At 43.3% G+C, this 25,642-nt stretch overlaps 1 protein-coding gene across 1 annotated transcript in view; it reads left to right on the forward strand.

Annotated features, from left to right (window-relative positions):
• The window catches only part of CDH12 (cadherin 12), a 259,798-nt gene extending 237,431 nt beyond the window's left edge, over nucleotides 1–22,367 (forward strand). The window contains exons 8-11 of the mRNA XM_075921427.2: nucleotides 6,655–6,776; nucleotides 8,460–8,577; nucleotides 14,195–14,446; nucleotides 20,198–22,367. Coding sequence (XP_075777542.2) covers nucleotides 6,655–6,776; nucleotides 8,460–8,577; nucleotides 14,195–14,446; nucleotides 20,198–20,697 — 992 coding nt within the window. The 3' untranslated portion in view covers nucleotides 20,698–22,367. The remainder of the gene's footprint in view (nucleotides 1–6,654; nucleotides 6,777–8,459; nucleotides 8,578–14,194; nucleotides 14,447–20,197) is intronic.
• The last annotated feature ends 3,275 nt before the right edge of the window (nucleotides 22,368–25,642 follow it).

Raw genomic sequence — 25,642 nt, forward strand, 5'->3', positions numbered from 1 at the left:
GGGGCGCAGCTGCACCCAGAACCAGGTGTGAGTGAAAATGAAGGATCTGCATCAGGCCTACACAAAGGCCAGGGAACAAATTTCCCATTCTGAGGTGGCACCCCAGACCTACTGCTTTTACGAGGAGCTGGATGCCATCCTGGGCCCTCCTTCCCCCCTCGTCATTGACACCAGCCAAGACACACCTTGTGTCAGCCTTCACAAGGGCAGGGCTGAAGAGGAGGAATATGACAAGGACGAGGAGGAGGAGTAGGCCAGCTTGGATACCATGCCTGGCAGCTAGGAGGTCTTCATCTACCTACAGCCGGTCTCCTCCTCCCAGGAATGTCTCCCGGGGGTCAGATGAACCTGGAGAAGGCATTGCAGGTGAGTTCTATCACTTTCCCTATAAAAATGTAGGGGCAGGCAATGGGCTACAAGGGGGTGTACACTCCTCGCTCAACCTTCTCAGCCTGGGGATCACACAGCAGCCCATGCATATGGCTGCACATTGGGTGCCAGTCCGGAGCATACATGCCCCATGTTACTCTCACAAAGGAACCCCTCTCTCTTTCTTACAAGGTTCCTGCACAGGCCTGCCTTACCGCAGACTCCATGGTGAGACACCTTCCCCACAAGCCACCACTAAGAAGAATGAGGTCTTGGGAACACACAGCAGCATTGCACATGCCACAGGCTCATGCCTGCACTCTCAAGCAACAGCCACTGCTGGTTAAGTGCAGCAAGGCAGCAGACACCGACCCCCTGCATGGGAACCTGCTGGGGAAGGTAGAGGTGGGGACCCCAGTAGCACTGTCCCAGGAATGCAGCATCTGCCACTCACAAACACCTCCCCCAACACCATCTCCTCTCTCCTTAAGCAGGCAGAGATAGAAGTTCTCTGTCTATGGGACCCTACCACTGTTTAAGCCGACATGTGCAGGACATGGAAGGAGGCTGAGCCACCCTGTTCCCTCCTCCCCTCTGCAGGTTCCTGGCCTGGCCAGTATCTTTATATGCTCACTCATCCTCAGAACGTGGGTATAGCAAGGCTCCCCTGGGACGACCATGCCCCTGCAGGAAAGTGCCTGCTGTCTACGCAACAGATGGCTTTGCTCAAAGCACATCACCATTGTCTGAACTGAGACATTAGGTGTCAGCTCAGAGATTAGAGCTAGGTTTCATACACAGTGTCTCCTGGGATGACTACCCTTGTCACTTGTCTTCACAGCTGACCCAGCTGGAAGTATGGAGCATCTGTTCCCTCAACTGGAACTTTGAAGAGGAGCATCAGGAGCGGCTCACTGACCGTGAGGAGCGCCAGACTGACTGGGAGCAGAGGCAGATGACAAAAGACCATGTGCTCCTTAATCACCGCCAACGTGGAGCACATGATTGTGGCTACTGAGCAGGCCACCAGACCCCACTCACATACTCCCCTGAACTCCTAGTACCCACCCACCCCCCAGGCACCACCTAGGCCCATGAACACATGGCAGTGGGACCTCTCAGGCAGCCGAGTCATCCCATGATACCCAAGGCATGTGCCAGTCCCAGGCCCATCCCTAAGCCCCTTCTCTCTCCTCCCAAGTTCTTTCTTAAGTCCTTCCCTTGTTATATATTCCACAAATAAAAAGAACAGAATTGTTTTTCAAAACAACGTTTTTTTTATTTGGTCTGCAGGGGAGGGGGAAAAAGGAAAGGTGGGCAGGGGAAGGGAAGGGTGGGGGGGAGGAAAGATATACAGGGGCAATGCAGAGGCCCCTTGTGGAGAGGCCCAGGGGAGACTCTCACAGCTGGTCTTGACTGAAACTCTACCTCAAGGCCTCTCTTATGAGCACAACCCCCAGCTGACCTTACCAAATGGCAATGGTGCCTGAATGCTCAAAATCCCTAGCCAGCTGCTCAGCCTCTGCCCCCCATCCTGGCAGGAAAGTTTCCCCTTTGCTCTCACAAAAATTGTGGTGCACACAATAGGCTGCCACCACCTGAGTAATATTCCGATTGTCAAAGTCCAGGAGGATGAGGCACACTCTAGAATGATGCAGCACCTGCTGACCCTGTTGTTGAAGGTCTCTTTGGTGGGGTCCAGGCTTCCCATGTTGAGGAAAAAAGGTCCAGCATGTATCCTCTGGAAGAGGCTGGAGTTCCTGAACTTAAAGGCATCATGCACCTTCCCCATCCCCCAACTGAAGTATGCATGAACTGGCCCCAGTGGTCCATGAGGGCCTGCAGCACCATTGAAAAGTACCCTTTTCTATTTTTATAGTCAGAAGCCCGGTGATTGGGGTTCAGGATAGGGATGTGGGTGCCATCAATGCCCCCTTCTCCACACAGTTGGGGAAGCCCATGGAGGCAAAGCCAGTGATGACGGGGCTCAATGTGGCCCAGGGTGATGACAGTCCGCAGAAGTCTGGTGTTGATGGCCATGACCACCTATAGAATCATAGATACATAGACTCACAGGGTTGCAAGAGCCCTCATGAGGTCACTGAGTCCAAGCCCCTTCCCAGCACAGGACCAACCCCAACTAAAGCATCCCCAGAAGGGCTTTGTGAAGCCAGGACTGAAAATTTTTTAGGGTTGGAGATTCTGCCTCCCTCCCTAGGAAACCCATTCCAGTGCGTCACCATCCTCCTAGTAACATAGCAAAAAAATCAAACCTGCATGAGCACAGCCCTGACAGTTTCTCTCCCCACATTGAACTGGTTCCCAACAGAGCGCTAGCTGTCCGACGTGGCACGCTTCCCTAGTGCGATGTTGATGTGCTTCTGGAGGGAAATAGTCAGTCACGTCTGCTTGTCCCATCACCAGAAAGCAGGGGTGATCCACTTGCAGAGCTCCAGGAAGGTGGCCTTCCACATACTGAAGTTCTGGAGCCACTGCCGGTCATTCCACCACTCCATGATGATGTGGTTCCACCAGTTGGAACTGGTCTTCCAGTGCCAGAAGCAGCGGTGCACAGTGTGCAGGGAAGGATGGAAGGGAATGTGGTACAGGAGGAGCACCTGGGCCCGTGTGAGGAGTTCCCCTGTTCTGGGCTAGTCGTCATCCTCTTGCAGCACCATGTGGGCCTTCTACATGACCTAAACCAGGAGGCTCAGCAGGAGGTCAAACAGCCTGGCACTGCTTTGCAGCAGTTCCATGTCGGAAGTGCTGTGGCATCTGCAAGGTCAACCAGAGCATATGGTGTGAGTTTGCTGTCTCTCTCGAGGAGGTAGACAATGGATGTGAGACATGGCTGTAGAGAGGAGTCCCTTTAAGCACAAGTGTCAGATAGCTACAGGAACGGACTGTAATCCTGATGCCCTGCCTAAAGTGCTTCCAGGGAGCTTTAAATGCAATTTAGCCTCCAATCTGTATGGACATGCTATTTCAAAATAGTAATTTCAGGAATTATTTTGAAATGATTTATTTTGAAATAATCACATATGGCTACGTCTACACTGGCCCCATAAAACGGAATAGTCATGCAAACCAGGTAAGTCAGAATAGGGAAATCCGCGGGGGATTTAAATATTCCCCGCAGATTTAAATAAACATGGCCGCCGCTTTTTTTCCGGCTTGGGGAAAAGCCGGAAAAAAGCGTCTAGACTGGCGCGATCCTCCGGAATAAAGCCCTTTTCCGGAGGATCTCTTATTCCTACTTTCCAGGGCATCACTTGCCTACTTTCACTTGCCTAGATGGCCGCTTTCCTGTGCCTAGTGCGGAGGTCATGGATGAGGTCCACGATCTCCGCGCTAGACCAGGCAGGCGCCTACCTCATAGACTCATGGACTTTAAGGTCAGAAGGGACCATTATGATCATCTAGTCTGACCCCCTGCACAGTGCAGGCCACAGAATCTCTCCCACCCCTCCCAGAATAATCCTCTCACCTATATCTCAGATATTGAAGCCTTCAAATACTTTGAAGACCCCAAGGTGCAGAGAATCCTCTAGCTGTGATCTGTACCCCATGCTACAGAGGAAGGCGAAAAACCTCCTGGGAGCCGCCAGCCTGGTCCCAGGAAGAGGCGGAGGGCTGGGTGGCAGCGGGTGGCTGGCTCGTGCCATGCCAGGTGCAGGGTCTGCTGGCTGGGTGCTGGCAGGCTTGCACTTGGCACGGGCACCGTAGCCAGACCGTGCCCCTTTAAGGGTACCGTGGCCGGGAGGGGGGCAGAAGAGTTTCCCTGGTGGTGCCCAGAGTGGCCACCAGGGTAAGCTGGGGAGAGCTAGCCTCCCACTAGTTCGAATTAAGTGGCTACACATCCCTTAATTTGAACTACTTAATTCGAACTAGGCGTTAGTCCTCGTAGAATGAGGTTTACCTAGTTCGAATTAAGCGCTCCGCTAGTTCGAATTAAGTTTGAACTAGCGGTTTGCCTGTGTAGCGCCTATCAAAGTTAATTCGAACTAACGTCTGTTAGTTCGAATTAACTTTGTAGTGTTGACATACCCATGAGAAGTAACAGTTAATTTGAGGGAAGGGTTTTTGGATCGGACTACCGCATCTACACGGTGAGTTAATTCGGGCTTCCGGCATTTTAAAATGGCGACCGGCCGCGAATATGCTAATCAAGCATGGGATATTTAAATCAGCGCTTCATTAGCAACTTTGGTATGCTTCATTTGCCTCCCTAGTTTGAATTGTGGGCAAGTGTAGACATACCCAGAGTAAGCAGTCCTCCAGTTTGACAGTACAGGCAGTCCCCGGGTTACATGGATCCGACTTACATCGGATCCCTACTTACAAATGGGGTGAGGCAACCCCGCACTAGCTGCTTCCTCCCAGCAGACCAGGGAGACGCGAAGCTAGCACCTCTCTCCCAGCAGACCAGGGAGATGCGGAGCGGCTTTTCTCAGCAGACACCTCAGCTTGAGAATAAAGGACTGAGGGAAGTGAGGTGTGGGAGAATAAAACTGAGCTCTGGAGAAATGTTTGGCTAGAGTTTCCCCTACAATATGCACCAGTTCCGACTTACATACAAATTCAACTTAAGAACAAACCTATAGTCCCTATCTTGTACGTAACCCGGGGACTGCCTGTATTTTGAAACTACTTTGAAATAGCTGCCTGCTGTTTAGACGTGGTCTAAGTTATTTCAGAATAGTGCTAGTTATTTCGAAATAGTGTTACAGTATAGACATACCCGCTGTGAAAACACTTTCCTACTTAAGCCATCTGATCTCAGCATATTCAGAATCACTATTGCTTTCTTTAGTGACTAAAATAAACGTTAGCTACATTTTTACTTTTCCAGCACTACAGAGAGAATTCAAACTACAGAGTGGTAGAATTTATTTTAGGTTGTCTATCAACAGAATTATCTCTTAATTCCCAACTGAAGAGACAAATTCTGACCTCTGTTGGGTTCTGCGACTCTTCCCAGGTTTGGTGAGGATGAATTTGAAGGAAATGGGGTTGCAAAAGGACAGAGTTTAACCAGCAAAATATTTTGTACTAGTGTTCACTCCTAAGAAGAAATAACATAGTTTATAGTCTTTTGTTGTTTTCTTTTTTAAAAATCCTAAATTGAGATTGTAGCGCTAGCAGTAGTATTTTACTTGTATAACAACAACTTTTTTTTATTTGTAACTGAATGTATTTCATTTCGAAATCATTCGTTCTGGATTTTGGCTTTGTAAGAGGAAGCATATACCTGTGCTGCTGGATGGGAAAGAAATTCTGCCTCTGGGAGGTATAATTCCCAACATGCTTCTATGTTGGTCTAGCAGTGGGGAATAGTAAATTGTTTGCCTTTATACACAGCAAATGATTATATCCTATACCTCTGCAGTAGGTTCTGCTGGTCACAGATCCCAACATTTCAGTGAGTTGGCAAATAAATATAAAAAGAGCAAGTAACCAAAAAACCCTCAGCATTTCTGAAAGATTCCATGTATATTTGGTTCTAAAAGTGGATGAAGTTTAAGAGAATTCTAGAATACAGTGGTTTGGGAGAATTGGAAAGGCCTTGCCTATTAACATGATGCAGACTGTTTTAAAATATTTATTTTGTGCACACATATATATATTCCCTGTACAGCAAATGGATAATAGTAGCAGCAAAATTTAATGGATTAGCCACTTGTTTATAATATGGGGCATCTGGATTTTAATGCTGTTTCTGTCACTGGGCTCACTCTGTGGTTTTTTTGCAAGTCACTGGGATCATCTTGCTTATTATCACCATCCATACAAGTGTAAATGCTATTTACTTTCCTAATTATTTCACATTTGTACAGTATCATGAAGATGATTAGTAGCCTGTAAATACTAAGTTTAAGATTTTATTTATGTTTCATCAGAAAAAACGAATTCAGTTTTAAATCGTGGAAAGTGATTACCAGTTTAATTCTTTTAAATTATTTCTAAGAAAAAGTATGAGCCTATTATTTCCATCTAACAGGAAATTTCAGATAATTACTCAGTTCAAGAAAAGGTATTATTCCATGAACAGGAAGTAAGTAAGGTGATGAATAATTGGTCCCAAACAATATCCCATGAATCACATCTGATTTTACACTGGGGAGAATTAAAACTAAGTTCACTGAAGTCAAGGTTTTGCATTAATGTAAAAGAAGTGTATCTGGAACCCTCGAGTGTTTCATGCCAGATAATGGATACCATTGAAAGTATCATACAGAAAAGTATTTTCTAATTTTTCTTTCTTTCTTTCTAACATTTTTATAGGTAATCCATTATTAACCAGCAAGGTCAATGTTATAATACATGTCTTAGATGTCAACGAATTTCCTCCAGAAATTTCAGTGCCATATGAGACATCTGTATGTGAAAATGCAAAACCAGGACAGGTAGTTGGATATTTTGCTTTTTTAAAATGTTAGTATTATTTTATAAAAATAAAAGACAGTTTAGGAAAATAACTGCATTGTGTATGAGACACACTTAAAAATGAAAAAATGTGGATGAGATTTTTCAAAGTTGTCTAAAGGATCTCAGAACCAAAAATTCACCATGAAATCCCCTAAAAGTTTGATATATCAGCTTGTAATCCTTTTGGAAATTAGCTGTGAGTTCCCAATGAAAACAATCTTTTAGGGGCAACCTTTTGAAATGCTTACTGTTGCCCATCACATTTTCTGTGTTTTTTACTGTTATTTGTTTGTAGCTCCTAGAGGCCCAGCGTCTCTTTGGCTACGGCTACACTGTAGCCTTCTTGCGGAAAAGCTTATGCAAATGAAGCACAGCGTGGAATATCACAGCGCTTCGTTTGCATAAGCTGTTCTGCAAAAAGGCTACAGTGTAGCCATAGCCTTTGTAGATAATGTACAAACATATAACATTAAAAAAATGCTTCCTAAAAAAGCTTAAGTGGAAGACACCTAGACAACAGGTAGAGAAAACAGAAGAGTTAGGCTCAAGGAAACAATTAAATGACACTTGGACAAATGTTTTTCACTATATGGTCCTTCCCTGGGAAGAAGTCTCAACAAGGCTGAATGATTTTTACTCTAACCATCAACAAACTGAAATGTACCCATCACACTCAGGATTTAATTCTGGTACACTCACTCAGTTGAACAAACCACAGATGGTGTATAAATCAATACTAGAATAAACAGAGTAAGATGTTTCTTAGTCCATAATTCTTTGGTATGGAGTACTGTTAAGTGCTGAAGGGTAAAAGGTCTGCAAAGTCCTAAGCCATTACATCTTTTGTACTTGTATCAAAATTTTGCCACAAGGAAATAAGGTTTGAACTGCCGACAGTTTACTTACTTCAATTATCAGCTATAGAATTAGAATGATTCTGCTGTCTCTATAAACTGTAACTAACAAAAAATCAAAATACTATGTAATCATCATACTCATTTTTAAGTGATAGTTTTGGCTGTGACTTCAAAACATATTAATACATTAAAATGGATTAACAAATAATTGTTGGCTTCATTAAGAACACAGGAAGCTAACCCACCTCTATAGTTAGATGGTGGCAGTTTTTCAGTTGTTGTACTTCACCTCAGTTTCAGGGCCAAACCCCTTGTTTTTATTTTGGGAGGAAAGCTGGAAGTCAAAATTTACCACAAAAGGAGTATTGTGTATCCACCAGTTTCAGCCAGAGGCTGTAATAATCAATGTGCATCTGCATGTGCCTTTCTTTACTAATCTGTTGTATACTCTACTTTCCTATTTTACTGGTATAATGTAAAATGATATTTATAAAGCAGTGATCAGTGTATTATGTAGCCACTGATAGTAGCGATGGAACCATCTTAAAAGCTTTGGTTCAAAGGAGAGAGTTTATAGCATGACTTGCTGGGGTATACTACTCCTCAGAAAATGAGGCATTCTACCTTCATCCTACAACACAGAGGAATCCCTGCAGCACTTTATCCCTGCAGGAAACAGACTCTGTGGTGTTATTGCTTCAATGTCCCTTTCTGTTGTTTCACTTGATGACTCATTAAGGTTCCTGCAAAGCTGTATCTTTTAAGAGTGAACTGACCTCAAATTCAATTTCAATTTGCTTTCAGGTAATTCAGACTGTCAGTGCTGCAGACAAAGATTTGTCCCCTGCTGGGCAAAGATTTTCCTTTAGACTGTCACCTGAGGCATCCACCAAACCAAATTTCACAGTCCAAGACTACAGAAGTAAGTTATTTACCCATATTATCAAGGAAAGTAGTGAATACTTCAACTCTTGGGGTGCATCTAGATTGGCCGCTTGAATTTGCACAAGAGCACTGACTTTGTAATGTACAAAATCAGTGCTTCTTGCGCAAAAGCTTTCACGCTCCCACTCGGGAGAAAGCCCTCTTGCGCAAGAATACTCGCTCAAGAGGGACAGTGTAGACAGGGAAGAACTGTTTTGCGCAAAAAAGCCCCGATGGCTAAGATGGCGATTGGGGCTTTCTTGTGCAAAATCGCGTCTAGACTGGCCACGGATGCTTTTGCACAAAAGCATTTTTGGCGTAAAAGCATCCGTGCCAATCTAGACGCACTTTTGCGGAAATACTTTTAACGAAAAAACTTTTCCGTTAAAAGTATTTCTGCAAAATCATGCCAGTCTAGATGCAGCATTCATGTCTTCAGATCAAGAGTGGATGCTTTTCCAGAAAATATACTTTAGCCAAACATTTGCTATTGAGCTCAATAAGGCATCCAGGAGGTCATACTAGAAAATGATCTAATGGTTATTTTTGGCCTTAGCATATTCTACTCTGTGGAAATCATTTACATATTTTTTAAACAGAATACTTGAATATTTCAATGTAATAAAATATTTAAATAATCCCTGGAAGTTTTATACTTACATAATTTATTGCCTTAACTATTCATGAACAATGAATGAATCTAAAAGACTGGGCCAACTATTTTCTACATGTTTTTGTATTTTGGAGTCAAAATCAAAAAGAAGTAAACAGCATACACTTATTTTTGTGAATATATTATGACTTTTGAAGTTTTGCTCAAAAAGTTTCACGTCCTCTTTTTTTTTTTTCCAGTTCATTTACAGTATTTGGTGAATTTGATGGTATTACACAGTCCCGTTCACTGTTTTCCCTACATAATCAGCCAGTAAGTCCTTTCTGATGGTAGATGGTGGAAAAATAAGGAGCTGATATTAGAGTGAGAAAGAAGTCCAAAAATAGAAAAATAGGAGGTTGAAGGAATGAGAAGTATAGCATAGTGCAAATATCCCAAGATCATTTACTTTATTTACTGGCTCTACTAACTGCCCAGAAATGTCAGAATTTTTCCCAATTGCACATCAAGACAAAAGTGAGATTTGATTCTTTTTCTGTTTAAAAAAAGGAGGGGGACACCCCCCAATAACCAAGTCAAAGGGAGTTGTCTCTCATATGCTAGGTAAATGCCTTTTTACCAATGGGCTATTGGCCGTTCTGGGAAGGGTTGTTCTTTCTTTAATCAGAAAACTCCTTCCTGGACTTGAGAAACCTGTTTCATCAAAACATTCCCATAAGATGCTTTGATTTCAACAAATCACTTTGGCATGAAATACTGCATACACTTTTACCTTAAGTTTAAGCCATGACGTGAAGAAGAAAGATACTGAAGGGGACGGAAGTGTATGAGTTTGTTTCATAATATTGATTTTCTCCGCTGAGGGGTAGAGGCAAGAAATCAGTGGGACCAGAGTTTGGGGGAAACCACACCAAAACAGTCAACCAGAGTCTACTCTTAAAGTCATGTATGGTCTCCTACTAACTACAATGACAGCAGGATTGCCAGCCCCAAACATTCAAAGCTTAGGATAAAGGATTCCAAAAATCAAAAATGACTTAAAATCATGAGACATTGAAAATACAAAGAACAATATTTTAAGAGAGTTCATATTTTCAAGCTTCAATATTGCTGTGTATTGTTATACATCAAGGCCTGTGGTTCTCAACTGGTGGTCCATAGTGACTTTTTCGGTGGTCCACAGGAACATTGTCCAAAGTTACATGGCATGAGCAGGCACCACCGTTAGGCTGTTTTATGCCACGTTCATAAGCACGTAGCGCGTCCTCCATAGCATCACCTAGGACGCAACTGCGTTGTGTTGCCAGTAACTTCCGTCTGAGGTTCTGAGCATCAGTGTAGCTGCCGCCGTCATGCTGAGCAGTTTCTGTGTCATTCGTCCTGCGCTACATGTGCTGGAGGTGGTCAGGGGCGGCCCGTGAACCTAGGCGAACTAGGCAGTTGCCTAGAGCACCGCTGGCCCGAGCACCCGATGATGACATCACGGCCATTGATGGCCGTGCGGGGGGGTCGCCAACTGTGCCGCCTGCCTGGGGCACCAGCTGCCACAGCCGGCCTCAGGCCGCTCCTGGAGGTGGTCCACAAAATTTTTTTGATTGGCCTGGTGGTCCGTGGACTGAAACGAGTTGAGAACCACTGATCTAGGCAAAGTTGATGGTTTAAAATGCTTTAAAGGAAAGGTTAGATTCTCCTGATTCCAGGAATTTGGGTTTAAACTAAGGAAAGAGAAAAAAAACCAAGCACTGCAGGACTCACAATAAAATAAAAGCTTCCAAAATAGGCAACGTTATGCTATGCTAGAGGCACGTACATGCATCCGCAGAGCATTTTTTGGCCATTTTTGTGATAATTTCCTGTAACTATTGGCTTTTGAATTTAAGACAAAATTCTACATGCCCATTATTGAGTTCATAAGGCCTGATCTATACTAAGAATCACAGCAGTGATTAGTCAGGGTGTGAAAAGATCACATTCCTGAGCAACATAGTTGAACCAATTTAACTTCCCAAGTACACAGCACAAGATTGATATAAACATTCTTCCACTGACCTACCTATCGTCTGTTGGATGTGGATTATCTATACCAGTGGTTCCTAATGTTTCTATACAGGAGATGGGCAAATCCATTCACAAATTTTTGGCGGACCACTAACATTTTATTTGCATGTTTATATATTCATTATGCAAATGAAGATTCAAATATGCAAATAAAATTTTACCGATCTGCCAAAAGTTTGTGAATGGGTTTGCCAGTGTGCATTATAAAAAGCACTGGCCCCCACTGCCAGCCTTAATCCCTAGAACCCTCACTCATCCACTATCCCCCAACACCAGCCACTGACCCCAAAGTCCACAACACCCAACTCCATCAGTGACAGCCTCTGCCTCAAACACCTCAGAACCAGCATCCTGTTTCCAGAGCCCCATTGTTCCCAATCCCGTCAGGTCCCCCTACCAGCCCCCAGTATTAGCCCTTTGCCTAGTATCAGCCCTGCCCCCATAGTCCCCTCACTACTAGCCCCACTTCCAGAGCCCCCCAGTACCAGCTCAACATAGTGGATGTCACAGTGCCCCTCAGTGTCAGCCACTCCCCCCTTAGAGCCTCTCACCCCCAGAGTCCCCCAGCACCCTTGTGCCTGACTCACCCCCCTCACCTAGCCCTGCTGAAGCCTCCCAACCCCAGCTGAGCACAGAGCACTTCCTTGCATATCAGAAGGGTTGCATGGAGCCTGCAGCATTCAGGGCCCCTGCTGAGTGCCATAGCAGCCAGTCTCCGCATGGCGCCTGGCAGAGCACTGCAGCTGCCCACCAGCTGGGCCGTGTAGCGGCCAATGGAGCTGGAACCAGGGCCATGGTGAGGCTGCCCCACTAGGGACAGGTTCACTGTGGCTCTGGCTGCAGCTGCAGTATACCTGGTTTGCCTGCTGGGCTGCTCACCCTGCTGCTGTGTGGTGCAGCCCAGTGAGCACTTTAGCAGAGTGTGCCACGGCCCAACAGGCAGGGGTTCATGGCTTTCCACCGGTCCACAGACTGGCAGTTGGAAGCCACTGATCTACACTGTCAGGAGAATCCCTCCCATCAGTGTAGGTAGTTTCAACAGTAAAGTTCTACAACAGTGCAACTGCAGTGGTTCAGCTGTGGCATTTCTAAAGTGCCTAATCAGACCTAAAGCCATCTGGGAACTAGTCTGGCCATGTCTACAATACAGAGACGATTGAAGCTGTCGATGTCAATCTTCCAGGGTTGAAATTAGTGGGTCTAGTGAAGACACGCTAAGTTGAACGGAGGGGGTGCTCCCGTCGATGCCAGTAGTTGAAGGGAGAGTGTGCTCCATTTGACTTCCCACAGTATGAACAGTGCCAGAATTTGACTAAAAATACTTCAACTTAAGCTATGCAATTAATTGGGCGGGGGAGAGGGGGAGGAGAGAGAGGCATAGCTCAGTGGTTTGAGCATTGGCCTGCTCAACCCATGGTTGTGAACTCAATCCTTGAAGAGGCCATTTAGGGCAAAAATTTGTCAGGGATGGTATCTGGTCCTGCTGTGAAAATAGGACACTGGACTCAATGACCTTTCAAGATCCCTTCCAGTTCTAGGAGACAGACAATCTCCATTAATTAATGTAACTGAAGTTGCATATATTAATTCAAACTTATCCCCTCCTATAAGCCAGGGATTTCTGTTTTGTGGAAAATTCTAGAAATTTCATATTCTTAGTCTTCATTTTGATTTATAAAAAGAAACAAAACTCCAACATCAAAAAATATATATTGGGGAAAATATTTGAGGACTGCTGAAATCTTTTGTTTCAATTTTGATGTTTATTAGTGTACAAAATAAAATAATTTTCATAATAGAAAGTCATGTTAATACTAAAGAAATAAAAAAATTCCTTAATAAAACATTGACTATATTTTGCCAAAAGATACATATTCCTGTGGGAACTTTCCGCTTCAGTGAAACAGAAAGATGTTCAGTTAGAAAATTTTCAACTGGCATTAATCAGAATGACATCTATGTGTTTAAGAAATCTGGTCTACAGATACTTGCACTCAACACCTATCAGCTTCAATGATTGGTGAATGTAGATCTCTGAGGGCTGGATACAGCTTTTAATCTTTGTATTCAGTGGCAGGATTCAAAGAGAAAAGGGGGGGAAACGTCTAGTAAGAAAAATTTTGTAAAATCAGCAAATGATCTGAACTAATGCACATGGGGGAAACAGAAAATGGGTGTGAGTGTTGCAGGTTATATCCAATCAGACCTGACAGTAAATTGCTTTTTAATCATGCTTTGCCTCTACTTAATCCTTTTAATCATCATGTCATTGCCTTCCTGTTTAAGTTTGCTTTATTCATATAAAGCAGTGGTAAATCAACTCCTGCAGGGAAGAAGTGACAAAACTCAGCTTCTGGGAGCTCTGTGCAGTTTCAGCACTGATTAGCAGCAAATGGTATGAAGGGTTCAGTTGATTCCTGTACCCTTTTTTAATTGTCTGTTTTCAGAGAGGTAGGAAATTAGGGGCTAGTATGCATCTTCCAGCTGCTTCACTGTCAAATCCAAAAGTTTAAGGTGAAATACACTAATAAATGGGACCCGATCATAACTCCATGTCAGTCAAGGGGTTTTGGATTGGGCTCTTGGTCTATGACAAGATGATGGAGGAAAAGGAAAGACTGAAATCCTGTGCTAATGGAATACCAGTAACAAAAAAAGTATATTCTTTTTCATTTCTGCTTTGAAATATTAGCTGTCAGGCACAGCAGGATAAATGTATACATACAACAAAGATTAGTTGCCTTGAAAAAAAAAAAAAAGCTCTTGGCTGCATCTGATTAGAATATGACAGCTTCAGTAATAATGAACCAAGGGAGTTACACAGCATTTATAATCCATGGAGTCTGGAAACCAGATTATCTTTCTGCTATTCAAAACATGCAAAGTTTAAAATGTTAAATAAAGCACCACAGTAACACCACTATCATGACTGTCGTATTTGCAGACAACACAGCTGGAATTGAAACCAGAAGAAGTGGCTACAGCCGTAGGCAGCAAGAGTTGTATTTCCTCCCAGTTGTGATAGAAGACAGCAGCTATCCTGTACAGAGCAGCACAAACACAATGACTATCCATGTTTGCAGATGTGATTCTGATGGTACCATCCTATCCTGCAATGTTGAAGCAATCTTCCTACCAGTAGGACTCAGCACAGGGGCTCTGATTGCAATATTGCTGTGTATTGTTATACTTCTAGGTTAGTTTTCCTTCTGTAACAAAGTATGTTTTGATTTTACTTGTGAAGTAATTTGAGTCATGATAGTTCCATTTATTGTTCAGCAAAGCTATGCCTTTACAAAGGGTATGTCTACACTGCAAAGTTAATTCGAAATAACAGCCCTTATTTCGAATGAACTTTAATAGTGTCTATACATGCAAACCGCTATTTTGAAATTAATTCGAAAGAGTGGAGTGCTTAATTCAGATTTGGTAAACCTCATTCTACGAGGAGTAATGCCAAATTTGAAATAGCTGTTTCGAATTAAGTCCTGTGTAGACACTTAATTCGAAATAGGGGGCTCCAGCCCTTTTCAGGGAGCTCTGGTGGCCACTCTGGGAACAACTAGGAAAACTTACTCTCTTCTTCCCCCAGCCCTGGAGCCATTAAAGGGGTAGACCCTGGCCACAGTGCCTGTGCCAGCTCCAAGCCTGCCAGCCCAGAGCCAGCAATGGCCTCCAGGGCCCCTTACCAGTGGCCCCAAAACATGAGCCAGCAAGCCACTGGCAGCCAGCTCTCCACCGCTCCCCAGCAGAAGTTTGTCAGCTCCCAGGAGCCTGACGGGGCTGGAGAAGGCAGGCGCCTTCCTGGTCCAGGGTGGAGATCATGGACCTTTTTCAGGTTTGGGGGGGATGCCCCCAACGTCAATGATCTCCACACTAGACAGAGGAATGCAGCCATCTATGGCAGGATAGCTGCCAGCCTGGCCACCAAAGGCCACCTGTAAACCCAGGAGTAGGTTTGCATGACAATCAAGTTGGTCCAGCAAGACCCCCCCAATCCTGGGCCCTGAGCTTCCCCTCCACCTTCTTCCCCTGGCTTCCCCCTTCCAGCTCCCTCCTCCCAGGTTTCCTTCTCCCCTCTCCCACCCTCTCTCTTCCCCTCTCCCACCTCCTTTTCCCTGTCTCCCCAGAGGTTCATCCCCTCCCCCGTTTTGTTCAATAAACCCAGTTTCTATTTTTGAACATAGGTGTCTTTTGTTTGACATCAGGAAGGGGGGCTAGGGAGGGGTAAGTGGAAGGATGTGAGGGAGGAATGGGGCACGAGCCACTGGTGGGGAAGACAGGGGTGGCTCTGAGGGCTCCTCAGGGTGGACGCTCTTCCGCAGGGCCTCCTGGATTATGACAGGCCCCCGATGGACCCCCCCAGATGGCAGCCTGCAGCAAGTGCAGCCAGGCTGATGGCAACAACCCCACGAGATGCACCGGCATGCCCAGGGGGACCTCTGGCTCCATTTGGCCGAGTGCTGTGGTGTCTGGAGTGCGGGCACTCAGAGCACTCCAAGACAGGACTGCTTTGCTGTCCCTCATTGAGGTAGACAAGTCAGCAGGGAACCCTGAGAACTGTCTGTCTGGGGTGGGGGGTAGGCTCCCTTTAAGCACGGAGCTCATTTAGCCTCAGGCAGCAGCCCCACACACTAAGTCCTAACCTGATGCCCTGCCAGCACTGGTTCCGGCCAGCCTTAACTTCGGTTCAGGGTCCACTCAGTGTGGACGTGCTATTTCAAAATAGCAAAACGCTATTTTGAAATAGGTTTTGTGTGTAGATGCATTAATGCAAATTAGCTTAATTCAAATTAACTACTTCAAATTAAGTTAACTCGAATTAGCATTGTAGTGTAGACATAGCCAAAGAGAACTTTTATGTTTATATCATTGTAGAAAAATACAAACATCCGAACATGAAGTGAGCTAATTTCTACATATTTCTGAGGGAGGGGAAGGAGAAATACCTTTATGGATTGGTTTGAAGTTCACATTTTGCTCTGAAACAGTATTGATTAGGTACCTTTAAAGAGAAACTGATTTCCATATATTTAAAATGAATCTGGACCTAGTAGTGGTCTTTTTTCAATTATTATGAGGGATTAAATTGTAAAAATGAAGAAATGAGACAGGAAAACACAATTATAATGTAGATTGTGGATGACTGGCCAACTGCAAAATAATACAAATAGAAACATTTTTACAGAAACAGATTCCCTAGCATGATATTGCTCTATGTATACAAGCTCACTCTATGCAATGTCTTACTTATATTGTTTTAACGGCAGCCCATCCTACTACCTATCTTCCCCAAAATAAAGCCCTAATGCTCTAGTAGTGTAATCACACCTGCTTTATTAGTTACACAGTGGACTGGTTAATCCAGATTCTGACAGATGTTACCCTATGACTAAAAAAGCTCTTCAAGGTGCTAAATGCCCTGAATCCAAGCTTTCGGACCACATGTATGCTCCTCACACAGAACTACTGGGCTGTGTCTAGACTGCATCCCTTTTTCGTAAAAGGGATGCAACTTAGACATATCCCTTATCCCTCTTAAAATGATAAGGGGTCTTTCGGATAAAGCTTTATTTTCCGAAAGATCCGCGTCTAGACTGGCGCTTTTTTCCGGCAAAGCTCTGAGCTAGAAAAAAGCGGCAGCCATGTTTATGCTAATGAAGCAGGGGGGATTTAAATCCCCACTTCATTTGCAATTGCGATATGTCTAATTTGCATCCCTTTTACGAAAAAGGGATGCAGTCTAGACCCAGCCCTGGTGTAGAACACACAGGAACACACTCTCTGCATATAATAGTTATGCATTGGAACAAATTCATCAGCTGTGGAATCTCTGTCTTTGGAGGTTAAGAACAGGCTACGCAAAAACCTGCGAGGGATAATCTAGATCACTGATTTTAAAACATTTTTTTCTTTTGTAAACTCCTAAAACAATTCAAATGGACGTATGAACTCTCAGAGAAATCTTAGACATGGGGTGCTGACTGGGGCTGTCAAGCGATTACAAAAATTAATTGTGATTAATCGTGCTGTTAAACAATAATAAGACTCCAGCTGACCCCAGGCTCTGTGTTGCACTGCCCCTTTTGAAATGCTGCGGTGGTGTTTCAAAGGGGCAGCGCCGCACAGCTGATCACAGGCTTCATATTGTACTGCCCCTATGAAGTGCTACGGAGGTGTTTCAAAGGGGCAGCACCACATGGAAACGCTTGCGATTAATGCGCATTAATTTTTTTAACACATTAATTCGTCCCTGCATTAATTGCAGGCATTCATGTGTTAATTGACAGCCCTAGTGCAGTCCCCTACAGATCTAGTGACCACAGGTTGAAAACCATCATTCTAGATGCTACTACTTCTAATAATAGTTTTGCCCCGCTACAGGGGACTAAAGTAGATGAGGGTTTCTCAACCCTTGGATCAGGACCCAAAATTGTGTTACTAGAATGTTTCAAGGGTCACATGGCAGCTTTTATGGTTCCTGTCCTATGGGGTTAGCTGGACTCACTTCTGTCAGAGGGTGGGGGTTGGGAAACCAGCAATTGAAAAGGGCCTAGGGCTCCTGGCAGTGGTGGTGGCCAGAGCCCTAGGCCTTTTAAATTGTCTCTGGAGCCCCAGGTACTAACCTTCAGCTCTGCCTCTTCCACCCAAGGCCACGCCCCTTCTGGGAGCATGGAGTTGGCCTTCACACCCTTGCTCATGGGCCTAGTATGTCTATTGGCTCCCTTGGATGATGGGAATCCGGGGGTAACAACTTCACTCACACAAATTTCATCCAGTCAAGGGGATGGTCCAAACCTGATCAGCATTTCACTCCCAGAGGTTGCAATGCCCAGAGAGCAGAGCCAAGCACAACCAGCCCCACAGCACAGGAGCTGCAGTAGCTGCCACTGAGGGGTGAGTGCCTGGCAGGAGCCAACCCCAATAAGGGACAGAAACTGACCAAAACCACCCCAGAACCCCTATCCCCAGACTATTTATTAGGCAGAAACAGGCCATAAACTTTTACAAATGGGTCCTGAGGCCAAAAAGCTTAAGAAACACTGAACAGTATGACCTAGCAAGGTCCCTTCCAGTCCTACATTTCTGTGATGTGACACTGCAACAGGGTAAATTACTGAAGAATGTGGGCTATAGGAACAGCTGCTACATGATTCTGGAGTATGAGGGGTCAGCTCCATCACTGATTCATTCGGGGTATGTCTACACTACCACCCTCGTTCGAACTAGGGTGGTAATGTAGGCAACCGGAGTTGCAAATGAAGCCCGGGATTTGAATTTCCCGGGCTTCATTTGCATAAAGCCGGGTGCTGCCATTTTTAAATGTCCGCTAGTGCAGACTCCGTGCTGCGCGGCTACACACGGCACGGACTAGGTAGTTCGGACTAGGCTTAGTGTAGCCGCGTGGCACAGAGTCCGCACTAGCGGACATTTAAAAATGGCGGTGCCCGGCTTTATGCAAATGAAGCCCGGGAAATTGAAATCCCGGGCTTCATTTGCAACTCCGGTTGCCTATATTACCACCCTAGTTCGAACTAGGATGGTAGTGTAGACATACCCTCCGAACCCCTAGGACCATTTACTTGGGCTCTGTACAGAGTAGAGGATTTGAGTCTAGTAATGATTCTCCGCATTCCATTTAGCCTGTTAATAGTATGCTAAGTTACACCAGCAAATATTAATATGTCAGTCACAATCTTCATTGTTCCCTGCAGCCTATAGTGATTTTCTGTATCTCAAACTCACTACCTACTATTTTCTGTTATATCGGTGACTTAGAAACCTCCTCCATAGTTGTCATTTTAAAAGCTTATTAAAATATTGATTTTAAAATCAGATATTTCTAAGTCAACTTACTGTACTTTTAACGTTGTTTTCCCCCCATTATACTAAATTAAAGCACCATCTTGTTAATTAACAAACATTTCCTGTCCATGATCCTAGAGTCAGTGTAAACAGGGAGAAGTCATGTTCAATACTGTGTCACTAGTTTATGAGTAAATTATAAGGACCAGGTTTTAACCCCCAACCAATTGATACCATATTGTGCATGATCTGTCCCAGTCTACAGTGACTGCAAAGTCTTTTTCAGCATTGTGTCAGTTAATGTGACTCCTCAAGGTCATGTTCAAATGTAATTTTCTATTAGACATCAGGAATTTATCGAATCATTTTTCCACAGAGAATTGTTGATTTGCTAAAAATCAAAACGTACTGCAGAAATATGTCACTTATTCAAGTAGGAATAAGAAATCCTCCGGAAAAGGGCTTATTTTCTGGAGAATCGCGTCTAGACTGGCGCTTTTCTCCGGCTTATCCCCAAGCCAGAAAAAAGCGGCAGCCAATTAAATGCAAATGCCGCGGGCGATATTTAAATCCCCCACGGATTTGCAATTCCGACTGGTCTAATCTGCATCCCTTTTCCAGAAAAGGGGTGCAGTGTAGACACAGCCTATGTGTTTTATGAAATATGTTATGAAAAAAATAGGCAAAATCTGAATGAAAAATTGTGATCAGACAAAAGTTACCTCTTATCCCTACTCAAATTTCAGTTTGCAGGAAATGTTAACATTTTTTCAATTGTATATCCTCCATTTCACAAGGAAAGAAATTTTCAAATGGTGATACTGTACCTCAAAAAAAAAAATCTCGTTCCTGCACAGCTTTATGTTCTAGTAATGGCAAGCGCTAGAGGGGTTTATTCATTATTCAGTGTATAACTAGCGATGATGTACGTTAGATGCATGCATCAAGCCACAAATATCCCCTTACAGGTAACAGCTCTGTTGCTGTTATTGTTGTTGTTGTTTTTTAAGACAGGAGGAACATGTAAAGAAAAGGTCCTTTTGATTGCTATTACCTATCATATAAGGATATGTTGGTATGTTAGCAGACAGCCCAGCTGTTTCTGTACCTGTCTAAATTCACAATTCTTCCCTTGTTCCAGTCATTGTTGTGCTCTACATAGCACTGCGAAGGCAGAAGAAAAAAGACACCTTGATGACTTCTAAAGAAGACATCAGAGACAATGTCATCCATTATGATGATGAAGGAGGTGGAGAGGAGGACACCCAAGCTTTTGACATCGGTGCCCTGAGGAATTCAAAAGCGATTGAAGACAACAAAATACGCAGGGATATAAAACCAGACACCCTTTGTCTGCCACGTCAGAAACCACTAGTGGAAGACAACACAGACATTAGAGATTTTATTAATCAAAGGCTGCAGGAAAATGATGTGGATCCTACTGCACCCCCTTATGATTCACTGGCAACCTATGCCTATGAAGGAAACGGATCTGTAGCAGAGTCTCTGAGTTCTATAGATTCACTTACTACAGAGGCAGACCAGGATTATGATTACCTAGGTGACTGGGGACCCCGCTTTAAAATCTTGGCAGACATGTTCGGAGAAGAAGAAAATTATAACCCCGATAAAGTCACTTAGGAGAGGGGGAGAAACCCCAAAGGAAAAAATAAGAAAAGTAGACCAACGAATTAAAAATAAAACCCAAGCTTTATAGGACAAGATTCCCTTGATTATGAAAAGACCTGTTTCCAGCAAGTTACTATATTTATCATATTGTCAGTTTTGATTTGTTCTGCAAAGGGAGGATAAATCCTGTGAGACACTTTTTTTGTTGTTGTTTTTTGTTACTTTGGAAAAACACTGAGACAAGCTCAGGCCTATTAGCTACAATTTAATGACATGACAATGTAGACAGAAGCTAGCTTTCTGGCATCATGGTGGAAGAGTGGTAGATTTTTCTTAATTCCACTAAAGTGCCTATTGAAACTTTTATCATTTTAAGTGGTAAAGATTCTGCTTTGATGGCGTTACAGAACTGAACTGTAAACTGGAAAAAAAAGACATTAACTTTATGTCAAGAAGCAATAGCAACATGCTGACTTCTAGTTCTTTTAAAACAAAAATGAAGATAACTTTCTGGAGCACATCCAGTGACTACAACTCAAGGGGTAGTGTTTTGGATTTTAATTTTATTTTATTGTAAGGAATAATAATAACTGTATGCCAAGATATCACAATTCTTCTGCCCATGTTTCACTGAAAAAAATTAATAAAAATGCTATTACTTAATTTCAAGATGTAAAGATGAAAATTAAAAACATATCACACTTTGATCTTAGCATCAATAAGGAATATTTTGAAAGAATTAATCAATGTTACACTTTTTCCAGGATGAAAGAGAAAAGTATGCAAATATCTATTTCTTTACAGGAAGGAAACTTCCCTTAATTCCTGTTCATCATGTGCAGAGAGGTCATTGGTACATCTGTGGTGGTTTTTAGGGTTATTGTATTTTTTAGTATCAGTAGTGGGGGTTTTTTTATTGTAAGTATAACTAATGAAATATACATAAAGAACTTCACATGACTGTTCTTTGGAATTAGTTTGTCATTCTGTCAGTATTGTAGGCATACATGACCGAGAGGGCATATATGTTAAACTCAAGATATGTGATGCTTTGGTGTCAGTGCCACTACAATGTCAGATGTTTTCAAAGTTTGAAAGCATCATAAAAATGAAGTGTTCAGTAGTCTTCAAAAATATTCAGTGTTAGCTTAAATTAAATATGTAAAACTGTCTACCTGCACATTACATGCTCATATACCTAGAGGTATAGATATCATTTAAATCATGTAGCACACAGGCATGATTCCATAGAAGATTTATTTTGACATCATAAACAAAGTTCAAGAAACTGGAAGCTCTAGCTGGTGTTTCTTTGTATTACAGTTCTGACATTTTTCATCTGATATTTTTAGTGTGCTTTCCCCCCTTACAATTATAAAACAAACAAATAAACTATATGAACATCAATCAATTTGATGCTAATTGCTGGAAGGTGCTGCATAAGTATTAATATTAATGTTGAATTGTCTGCTGATCTAACATATATTACGTTTTTAGAAGCAGCAGTTTATTATAGCCCAAAGTGAATATAGCGTTTTTTCCCCCGCTCTGTCTCAGGCTTCTCCAGAGCTCTGTTATCTGCCTACACTGCACTTGAGGTTTATAGAATTTGCAGGGTGAGCAGAGTGAATTATCATCTTTCATTCACCAAGGGATTCCTTGCCATCTAAAGAACTAGTAAATGTCTAGCACATGTAACATGTTTTCATCAACTTAAAGGTTTGATTACAGTTTACTCTAAAGTCACTTTACACTGCTCTAAAAATAGGTGTAAATTACATTGTTAAAAGGGTGTAAAGGGACTGTAGCATAAATGAGAATCAGGTCCCTGCTGTACAAAAAACTTCATGACTCGTTTTGTAACATTTGCCAGAGAGTCTTAATTCAGCCAAAATTTTAATTTGTGCATTTTTTGTGTGCTGATTGATTTCTGTTGCAGACAGAAATGTTATCATCCCTCCTCTGCCCTTACAAAAAGTTAAATAGGACCTCCCACACTGTCCATCCCCCCCCCCCCAGTGAAGTCACATTCAGCGCTCAGAAACATTACTTAGGGTTCTTTACATATATTCCACTAGTAATCCTTAAAGTAGTGTAAGAGAGATCAGATTTTGGCCGTCTGACATTACAAAGCCTGAATGTCACCAAGGCTTTGTCTATACTGCCACAGTATGCTCACCTAAGTTATGTTACTCCAGGTATGTGAGTAAAGTATCTGGAGTAATGTAGATTAGGTTGATTTACTACACTTTCTATACTGTGCTGTGTCAATGGGAGATCTCTGCCATTGATTTATTTTAATCTTCTTATTCTGGTAGAAAAGATTAAGAACTTGTATCAACTGGAAAGTACTCTGTGGTTGATTTAGTGGACCTTTGCTAGACCTGCTAAACAGACCACTGCATCAATCATTGTAGCATTAATCTCCAGTGAGTAGAAACATGGTCTAAAACGTAAAGCTCCACTGAATATGGGGATATTCGGGCTTTGGAATGCCAGGCTGGCATTTTCAATGGACAATACAACCTAGATGCCTAACACTGAGTAGCCTGTAAGAATGATCACAGAATCATAGAGCTGGAAGAAACCTCAAGAGCTCATCAAGTCCAGCTCCCTGCCCATAGCAGGACCAATCCCAACTAAATCAACCCAACCAGAGTTTTGTCAAGCCAAGAGTTAAAAACCTCTAAGGATGGAGATTCCACCACCTCCCTAGGTAACCCATTCCAGTGCTTCACCACCCTCCTGAAATAGTTTTTCCTAATATCCAACCTAGACCTCCCCATGTCATTGCTCACAATATATATTTAACAAGAGAGTTGGTGTCTGCTAAATAAATAAAAAATATCAAATTCATATTTTGACATTTAAGAGGTTTGTTTCTGACATGTTCCTATCACCTAGTTAATTAAATTCTGGCAAATTTTTTAATTAAATGAATTAGTATACAATTATTAATGTAATTGTCCATCTCAATTAATATCTTTAATTTCATACACTTAATTTTAAAAGTTTTCAAATATTTTTAACTTCTTGATGAAGTTCCTATTGGACATAGATACTTGAAACAAGCTAGGAGGATGGGGTTGTAGATAATGTGTAGTTTGGGTACCCTAAGTTATAGATCCGTGGTCACCAACTGGTAGATCATGATCTACCGGTCGATCTCAGTGGCTCTAAGAGTCGATCTTGAGCCCTCTCTGCACTTCGCATCTGCACAGTTCATTTACATTTGATTTCCTCATTTGATGAGCAGCTACTCACCGAGCAACAACACAGGTGAGTAGCTGCACGGAATGGTGGGAGCTGGGAGGTCAGGAGGGCTGAAACACCCCAGCCAGCTGGCTGTGGCTTTCAGCTGAAAGAGGCTGCCCCACACTCCAGCAGATCGAGCAGCTTCTCCTCTGCGCCTGCCTGCGTGGAGTGTGGGGCACCCTGGCTGAGCGCCATGGCCAGCTGGCGATGACACCAGCTGGCCATAGCGCTCAGCCAGGGTGCCCCACGCTCCACATGGGCAGGCACAGATGAGAAGCCGCCCGATCAGCTGGAGCACGGTTCAGCCTCCTTGAGGCTGAACGTCACAGCCAGCTGGCCAGGCAGCTTCCCCTCTGCACCAGCCCACGTGGAGCATGGTGCACCATGGCTGAGCGCCATGGCCAGCTGGCCGGGCAGCCGCTTATCTTCACTCTAGCCCTGCTGCCCTGCGCTCAGCCCAGGGAGGCTGCCCCTAGCTCCGGCTGTGCTGAAGCAAGCTTCCCGTATTTCAAGACACTGGCAGATACTGTTCAGTCACAGGTGTCACACTGAGACTTTGTTATTGGAGGAAAAAATATATAATTATCAATACTTGATTTTAGATTTAAAAAATAGCAGAGAACAAAATGTATAATTGTAAATGCTTCATTTTACATTTAAATAGCATGAATTAAAAACAGACCATTTATTTAAAAACTATAAACATGTGATTTTAATTTTATATATTGCATAATTTAAAAATAAACTGTTTAACAGAGGCTGTGTCTACACTGGGCCACTTATTCCAGAAAATCAGCCGCTTTTCCGGAATAAGCTGCGAGCTGTCTACACTGGCCCTTGAATTTCCGGAAAAGCAATGATGCTCTACTGTACAAAATTAGACGCTATTCCAGAAAAACTATTCTGCTCCCGCTCGGGCATAAGTCCTTATTCCGGAACACTGTTCCGGAAAAGGGCCAGTGAAGACAGCCCAGTAGTCTTTTCCGGAAAAAAGCCCCAATCGTGAAAATGGCGATCGGGGCTCTTTTCCGGAAAAGCACGTCTACATTGGCCACAGAAGCTTTTCCGGAAAAAGGGCTTTTCCGGAAAAGCAGCCTGCCAATGTAGACGCTCCTTTTCCAGAAAAACTGAAAACGGAATAGTATTCCGTTTTAAGCAGTTCCGGAAATTCATGCCAGTGTAGATGTAGCCAGAGTGTATAAGGGCTGGGGATAGCAAGTGATGGGCAGGAGAATAGAGAGGGCGTGGCTTCAAAAGGGCGTGGCTTCAAGGAAGGGGTGGGGCTTCAAAGAAGGGGCAGGGCGGTAGATCTTCGCCTGTTCTGAGATTTAAAAAGTGATCTTGGGTGTAAAAAGGTTGGAGACCACTGTTATAGATAGTAATAAGTTACCAAGACCAAGTGGTATTCAGCCAAGATTTCTGAAAGAACTTAAACGTGAAATTGCAGAACTATGATTTTAAATAATTTAAATCATTTTCTCTACCACATAGTAGAAATATAGCTAATATAATGCCAGTTTTTAAAAAGGGGTCCAGAGAGATCCTGGCAATTACAGAATGATAAGCCTGATTTTGGTACCAGGAAAACTGGCTGAAATTATAGTAAAGAACAGAATTGTCAGACGCATAGATGAACATAATTTGTAGGACAAGTGTCAACATGTTTTCTATAAAGAGAATTCATTCAGGGGTTCAATGAGCA

The sequence above is a fragment of the Pelodiscus sinensis genome, chromosome 2 (assembly GCF_052426305.1).
Source record: "Pelodiscus sinensis isolate ZL-2025 chromosome 2, ASM5242630v1, whole genome shotgun sequence".
NCBI lineage: Eukaryota > Metazoa > Chordata > Testudines > Trionychidae > Pelodiscus > Pelodiscus sinensis.